At 41.2% G+C, this 8,551-nt stretch overlaps 1 protein-coding gene across 1 annotated transcript in view; it reads right to left on the reverse strand.

Moving 5' to 3' along the window:
* Positions 1-5,900: 5,900 nt before the first annotated feature.
* ROCK2 (Rho associated coiled-coil containing protein kinase 2) overlaps positions 5,901-8,551 on the reverse strand; it is a 131,307-nt gene continuing 128,656 nt past the window's right edge. Inside the window, exon 33 of the mRNA XM_077750937.1 lies at positions 5,901-7,641. Within this exon, the coding sequence (XP_077607063.1) occupies positions 7,638-7,641 (4 nt within the window). The 3' untranslated portion in view covers positions 5,901-7,637. The remainder of the gene's footprint in view (positions 7,642-8,551) is intronic.

Below are 8,551 nucleotides of genomic sequence, written 5' to 3' on the forward strand. Positions count from 1 at the left end.
ATTTCAGCTCAGGTCATGATCTCGCAGTTTGTGGGTTCAAGCCCTGCATCAGCCTGTCTGCTGACAGCATGGAGCCTGCTTGGGATTCTCTCTCTGCCCCTCCCCTGCTCATTCTCTCTCTCTCTAAAATAAATACATAAATAACATTAAAAAAATAAAGTTTATTTATTTTGAGAGACAGAGCACAAGAGGCAGAGGGGCAGAGAGAGAGAATCCCAAGCAGGCTCTGTGCTGTCAGTACAGAGCCCGATGAGGGGCTCCAGCTCATGATCCCATGAGATCATGACCTGAGCCTAAATCAGGAGTCAAACACTTAACCGACTGAGCCACCCAGACATCCCTGTTGTTAGCCTTTCTTTAGATGAAACCTTACTGGAAGCCCCATATGTATGGGATTTTCAAAACTTGCTCTTTGGGGTGGGGGAGCTGTGGGTGGACACACGGTGGGTCCTCAGCTTCTCCCCTGTCCCCTGGGCACCACTGCTTTTGCTCTTAGGAGAGCCCCAAAACCACTGGGCCAGGACGCATGGCCGGATTTGAAAGGCTTTTATAAAATACGGCACTGATTTGCTGTTCTGGACTGCCAAAATCTTTCAGGAACAGTTAGCATCCATTCCTGTACTTGAAATGGAAAGACGTTAGCTGAATACGACATGTCTGAGAAGCAAGGTGACACTGTTGCATATTTTCTCTTACAGCAAGAATAATAACAACTGTAATGACCACCAGCGATGTTACAAGTAAGCGCCATCTTTTTCTTCCCACCTTTTGGGACTGAGTGCCCTTCGTGGCTCCTTCCTTTGTAAACCGTCTTAGGGCTTCACAGATCAGCTTGCTCGACGTACAGTTAAGAGGCCACGGCGTGTTCCCGGGCACCGGCCCCCCACTTACAGAACAGAGCGCCAGGGATCTAGGACCTGCCGCGCAAAGTCATAGATTCCCGTCTTCCTGAAGCTTCCACTCCAGCAGTGGGTGGAGATGGACAGTGCAGTCAGCGCCCATTAGCTACTGAAGAGTCCTGGTTAATGTGCTTTGGAAAAGTAGGACGGGAGGAGCGCCTGATGGGGGAACGTGACCTGAAGGGGAAGAGACGAGACAGGGAGCGGCCCGTGTTAAGGTCGTGAGCAGGGGACGCGTGGCTTAGCCACGGAGATTGAACGGGAGGGCTGGGGTGAGTGTGAGGACGGACTCTATTCAGGTGCCATAATCATGTGATCCCCCCACATCTCTGTGTTTTTAAAGAGATTTTTTTTTTTTAATTTATTTCTAGGAGAGAGAGAGAGACAGCGTGAGCAGGGGAGGGTCAGAGAGAGAGGGAGTCACAGACGGAAACAGGCTCCAGGCTCCGAGCTGGCAGTCAGCACAGAGCCCGACGCGGGGCTCGAACCCACGAACCGCGAGATCATGACCCAAGCGAAAGTCGGACGCTCAACCGACTAAGCCACCCAGGCGCCCCCTCTGTGTTTTTAAAGGAGATACTGTGATGGAGGAGAAAATACTTGGGTTGACGTAAAAGGAATCAAGTAATTCCTTAGGCTGTTTTCCCCTCCCAAGCCGAGCATATACGTGTTTGGAAAATGATGAAAACAAACGATGTCACCTGTTCTGTGAAGACTAGAAATATGTCCCTGGCACACAGAGCCTTTAAATAAGCTAATTGTTACTTGAGAAATACGGCTACGGGGCCGTGGGGCACCCCTGTTCCTCTGCAGAGATCGTATCTTTGGCTAAAACACCTTCTGTCAGCTCTGAGAGAAGCACTGAAAGTATGGAGGTCAAAAACACAAACTCGGGTCAAGTGGGGAAAAGGGGAGATGGGTCCCAGGCTTCTCCACAGGACTTGAAGAATTCTCTGTACGGGAAGAATCAAACCGCAGCGAAACAAACCTACATGTTAAAATACTGAAAGACTGAGAATAAAGTTCTCTTCCCCTAGAAATACTTGGAACCAGGGTTGTGGAAAGTTCCCATGATGTGGTGGTGTGAGTCTCGTGTGGCAGGTGGGGGGCGGGGTGCAGTTATTTAGGCTTCTACTTAGAGCGTCAGGGCAGGGATTGTGCTCTAGAACGTGAAAACAGTACTCTTTACTACATGCTTTTTCTTTTGGGTTGATTTCAGTTCTTCTGCGCTTCCTGATCATGCTGGCTTTGAACGTGTGGGTAACCACGACGGTCCTCCACTACAGGAAGACGGCTGTAAAGGCTGAATAACAGATGTGCCGCGCCTCCACAGTGGATTCTAGCAACTGAACCAAAGGGGAAAATAAGCCCACGGCTAAATCAAGGTCCCTTATAAATTTCGTCAATCGCTTCAGCAACTTTGAAGCCAAATGCATTTTGGACACGAGCCACTTTAACCCCTGTTTAGAAATGCGGATTTCCTTCCCTCTCCCCCTCGTGAGCTGGAGGCAGGTCTCAGACACCTGCAGGTCAGCGGTCAAGACAGATGCTTTTCAGCTTTCACAATCTTTCAAGAACTAAATCCTTTCCAGAGCACAAGTGATCATGAGTGGAGTGGGATTTCACTCAAAGTCAGAAGTGAAATTGTAGTAAATTACTAGGGTCATTTTCTGGGACTTTTTAATATAGATTTAACAGGATGGCCTTCCTGTATCATAAGACACTACACAGCCTCCTGAGGCCATGGTAAGGCTGTCGAGGCAAAAGCAAAAGCGTAACTGGCTCGGGTTCATACCCCACAAAGGAGTCCTGTAACTTCATCCAGTGCCTTTAAGTCCTTCCCCAGGAAAGGTGTGTTGGCTGCTAGCTCTACAGCCGTCGGCTGAGGCAATCCCAGAGAACTCGGACTCAAGATCATGCTGCCAATTTTAGAAGGGTCACACCTTTGAACAAGAACGTCCACTGAAAATACATGCAGTAAAAGGTATTGCTGGCGTCTGTCCGATTCTTACGTATTTTACTCTCATTGTATCAGATTCTAAACATGATGTTAGGATTATTGGAGACTGTATTTTACTGTAAAAGTTTATAAGCTCTAAACTTTAAACTCTTTCCCTTTATAATTGAATGGCTTTGTTATATGTAATAAGTAAATGATGTTTATTAGAAAATGTTTGCGTTTCCTATGTAAGATAAATAATAAATCATTCTGTAGTTTTAAAAACCATAGTTGTCGTTTTTTAATTTACGGAAGCTCTACACTGAACGTGGAGCTTGAACTCACAACCCTGAGACCGAGTCACATGCTCCACCATCTGGGCCAGCCCGGCGTGCCTGTCATCAATTAAAAAAAAAAAATCCAAGTGAATCTTTTCTCATATAGTTATAATCTAACCAGTAGTAATAAATACAAATTCTATGACTTGAGTCCAACATTTAAGTTACTTTTTATTAGAACTTTATCATTGCTTAAAGCTTCTCCTTTAAGAAAATACTATCTTAGGAGCGCCTGGGTGGCCTAGTCAGTTAAGTGTCTGACTCTTGATTTGGCTCAGGTCCTGATCTCACAGTTCATGAGTTCAAGCCCCACATGGGGCTGACAGTGAGGCGCCTCTCTGCCTCACCCCTACACTCTCTCTCCCCCGCTTAAGTAAACTTAAAATACACACACACACACACTCTCTCTCTCTGCCTCACCCCTACACTCTTTCTCTCCCCCGCTTAAGAAAACTTAAAATACACACACACACACTCTCTCTCTCTCTCTCTCTCTCTCTCTCTCCGATGAAGAGTTCCCCATTTTTCCCGTTCGAGAGAAAAGGGAACAAACATCTGACCTATTCCAGACACCCTACACACATGATATTTAATCCTACAACAATCCTGTAAGTAAAGTCTACACTTTACAAAAGATGGAAAACACTGACGCGCAGAGTGAATAACCTGTCCCACATCTGGCAGCCAGTAAGCATCCTAAATAAGAACCCACTGATTACCAAAAAAACACTTTCTTGAAAACCACCTCAGCAAAACAGGCATTCTGCGTCTGTCTTTTCCTTATCCGGGACACTCAAATGAGACTGTTAGATTTGCAAGTTGCTGAAAACACCTGGGTGGCTCAGTCGGTTAAGCGTCCCACTTCGGCTCAGGCCATGATCTCACGGTTCGTGGGTTTGAGCCCCACACTGGGCTCTGTGCTGACAGCTCAGAGCTTGCAGCCTGCTTCAGATTCTGTGTCTCCTTCTCTCTGCCCCTCCCCTGCTCATGCTCTCACTCTAGCTCTCAAACAATAAACAAACATTAAAAATAAAAAATAAAAAAAATCAAGTCAGCAGCAGACTCCTCGTTGAAATTGTTTTGTATTTTTCCATGGACTAAAGGACACAGCTGAGCATTCACAAGTTTGTAACCTTAGGTATGATTTGTTTTGCTATATACCCTTCTTTTTATATGCATCTTTCAGGGAAGGCAAAAATTTTTCTGGGTACATGTTAGAAGGCTGCAGCATTTCAGGACTATTTCACAGGAAGAGTATGAAAATGCTTAGGTCTTAATCTCTTTTATTTAATTTTTTAATATAAAAAGCAGGCATAAAATACAATTACATTACTACAAAGATGCAACAAAAAATTTTTTTTAAAGATCAAGGGGTACGATTTTTGTTCAAAGGGGACAGTTGATCAAATATTTATGATTATCTAAACCATGCAGTTCATAACTTAATACAATTGCAAACAAAACTCATTATTACGGGGAAGGGAATCAGGGACAGGCCCCCCAAGCAGAATCCTCAGCACTGTCATACAGCGCCTCTTTTCAAAGTGCTCTGTGAATCAACTATGGTATCTTCACGCCAGAGGGAAACCGAAGCCTTCTTCCAGGGGAGGAGACGGGATTCAGTAGCAGTGTCGACACAGATCGAGAAACTCAGAAGCTCTGACTCGCTCTCATAGAATATTAAACATGTTATTTAAAGCATGTTTCAATAAAGTAATATAGTGTCTAAGTTTCTCTATTTTACCACCAGAATCCTGCAGGAATAGATTAACAACAGCAGCAAAACTTCTTAAATTGTGGTTTGGCAACCTAGAGTATTTCTTTTTGAGGATCTATAGATAAACTGACACAAAAGATATCCTTCAGAGCCAGATTTGTGACTCCAGCATAGGTTAATTTTAAAAACGCTAATCACCTTATTTTAGATTTCTCGGTATCCTTTAGTTAGCTAAAGGCGTTTACACATTTCAGGATAGACAGCATGTTTTAATACTTCTCAAAAACTCACTGTACATTAATTTTTAACAGTAATACCGGCACCAGTTTCCCTTCCACTTCTGTCTCGCCATCCCCACTCAACGAAAGTAAAAATCCAACTAAGAAAATCCCAGTATTCACTACTTCTTAGTTCTCAACAGGAGGTATTTATGGCTCTAGGAGAAATCACGTGTGAAGAAATAAGCAACTTTTGGTCTTTCATTCATCTGGGAAGCTTTGGAGCCTCAAGAAAAAGAGAAGCTGGCACAAAATCAGGTTGTTAAACCGAGGCAAGATTATCTTTAATGAGTGCTGGGAAATAAACATTTGGATAGGTGTGTGCATTCATGCATGTTTGTGAAATGAGCAAAAGGGTAAAAAGCAAATTCTTACCCAAGGTCAGAATTTTGATTAAGCGCATTTCCATTAGCTGGAGAAACAACCTTAAAAACCCTTATGTTAAACCATATAATGTGAAGAATCTCCATGGGAGAGATTTTTTCCCCACCCCTTAGAATACTTTCTTTTCCCCGAAAAACTTCACATGAAGCTTCCTGGGACGGTTGCAGCGCACCGTGACTCTCCATGTTCTCTAACATGTACAGCATTCAAAATTTAAACTTTCGCCATTGTTACTCAAATATTTCAATTACTCATGTGTAAACTTCAAATTATTTCACCTTAATAAAGTTTATTAAAAATATATATATATATATATACTTTCCAATTCAGAATAATATNGGAAGGGAAGAGGCATGCGTGTCCGGACTCCGCCCGGGCAGCATGAGCGCGCACAGGCAGTGTGAGACAGTGTGAGAATGACAAGATTCAGTTTTAGTACATCAGGCCGGAGGCCACTTTTCAATTTCCACAACAGTATCTATATTTGGGGGGGTCTAACTATTGAAACATTTCTACACTGACCCCAGAGTGGGGGGAGGGGGGGGAGGAAGGGGGTCAATGAAAAATGTCTACTTCCTTCATTGAAATATTAGATGATGTATTTCAATGTCACACCACACTCTGTATGTATATAAAGAGGCTGAGAAAAGACTACATGATTTTTTTTTTAACTTGATACTTACCGTCGATGCTTACTATAGCAGTAAAAACACATTTTTCTGGGACGAGAAATATCGCAGAAGCGGTCCTGTATAATGTACAACTTTAACATCATTTAAAAAATAAAAATCAATTTAAGAGCCTTTGAGGCTACTTCTTCCCAGTCACCAGTTTTCTTAACCCAATACTGAAATATTGCCATACACAGTTGTGTGTTTGAGGGAGCACATTTAAATATTTAAAATATATCTACAGTATGTCTTAGTTTTCTTTATATTTGATATAATCTTAGAATCTTGAGTGTGAAAATGTAAAAATAGTCACAAATGTCTCTACCAGAAATAAAAACACATCTAGGGTAGCCAGCAAATCCAAAGCAAAGCAAATGTTTCAGACTAATACTGAGGTCTATAAGCAGAGTGGGGTGAGTAATAAACAGAAAAGATGTATTAGTTCCAATACTATCCATTATTGTTTCTATCACTGGTACTTGAGAAAAATTCCGTTATACAATCAGGACAGGCGGACACTGATAACTATCACATGTAAAAATAGTGCACTATTTTTCTTTTGCAAAGCGAATTTGCATCCTAAGAGCTGGTAAACACTTTTTGTTCAAGATACAGAAATAGGTGAGACTTAAAAAAAATTAAATTAAGGCATTCAAAATGGGTAAAGTTGCCTATCATGAAGCATTAGGAAACTGATATAATTAACTTCAAACTGCTTAACCATGATCATGCAGTTTCCATGGGGTATACACACAAGTGATATAAACTCAAACGTTATGGCTTTATACAAGTGCATAGTTGCAACTGCGGTATGTTATGATATCTGATTACTGTGTATAAAAAAATAAATGGGACATCTGAAGAACCCTCTTGCAGTAATACAGTACTATATATATGTGTGTGTGCGCATATATATAGAGACAGAGATTTATATATATATATACACACACACACAGTATAATGGTCACTTCGTAAAGGTGTAGTCTCCATCACTGTAGTGGAATCCATCCCCAGACTCTTCTGGTAAATGTGCTGGTGAAATCTCTCTGTTGAAGCTGAAAAGATGATTTCTTTAAACTTTAACTCTTCTCAATCCTTTTGTGCAATGTAGTGTGAGTGATGCCAAGAGAGCTTTATGAACAACTCTGGAAGGGTTGCATATGATATTCTTGCTCTATTAACCAATCATTGTTGGTTCAGCTTGCTGCTCCAAAGGAGAGCAGAAACTCTCCAGGATTTATCATCTATATTGCAGGGATACAGGGAAATACATGTATGTATGTGTGTGTTTGTGTATCAGTCTCTCAGGAAAATATAGCTTTTTAAGAAATTTTGGGCCATCATATTTCAGTCTTGTTTTAACTGGAAGAATATGACCACCTTGAGTAACGACTGCATTCACAGAAGGCAGCTAGCTGGAAAAAAAGAAAGAACAAAGTTAGCTGATACAGTAAAATAATTTAAGAAATTGTTAAATTCTTTGAAAAGGCATTCCGTTTACAGCGTTAAACTATGTCATCTTCCAGCCCCTATACTTTTAACACCTAAATCATACATAAAACATATTTACTATATTACTTTTCTTGTTTTTAGATACATGCAATTATATGCTTGTATTTTTCTATATTTTCTACAAACATGACACACAACATTTAATATGGTTAACTGGCTATTCGGGTTACATAATACATCACTGAGGAAGTCAAGGCAGATTAACTGCTCCCGCCTCATGCAGCTGAACTTTTGGACCAGGTTCTACTGGACTGTTTGACTCTTAGTCACATTTTTTAAATCTACGAAATGGGAACACACACATCATTAGGGTAAATATATGTAAAAATACTCTGTAAATCTTGGTTGTAAACACCTCCCAACAATACACGACTTAAGTCTATTTTTGCAATGTGCTTATTTGGGTTAAAGACAGATAATACTTCTTTTAAATCCATCCTATCGCGAGGTTCAATTTTCACTCAAATTTCCTTTAGCCACTGTTAACCAAACTATTTTATGTGTTCTACAAGCACAAGAACTTCCACAGCATGTCAGTAGCATTCTTCAGCAAGAATTACATTAACTTTTCAAAAAGCAAACGTTTCACAGCATCACAAAGAAAAGCCAAATCAGAAACAGCTATTTCACAGCACTCATTAGACTCATAAAGTTTTTTACAGTTTCAATTCTTGCAAGTTAGAGAGAAGGAAAGAAGAGGGAAGGAGAAAGGAATCCCATGCTATGTTCACAAACTAATACAGTTGTAGGAACTTGAAATCACTGTAAATTTTATTTGTCTGAATACACCTTCTTTGGAAGGGGGGGGGGGGG

Source organism: Crocuta crocuta, unplaced genomic scaffold (assembly GCF_008692635.1).
Source record: "Crocuta crocuta isolate KB4526 unplaced genomic scaffold, BGI_CrCroc_1.0 scaffold129, whole genome shotgun sequence".
In the NCBI taxonomy this organism is placed as follows: domain Eukaryota; kingdom Metazoa; phylum Chordata; class Mammalia; order Carnivora; family Hyaenidae; genus Crocuta; species Crocuta crocuta.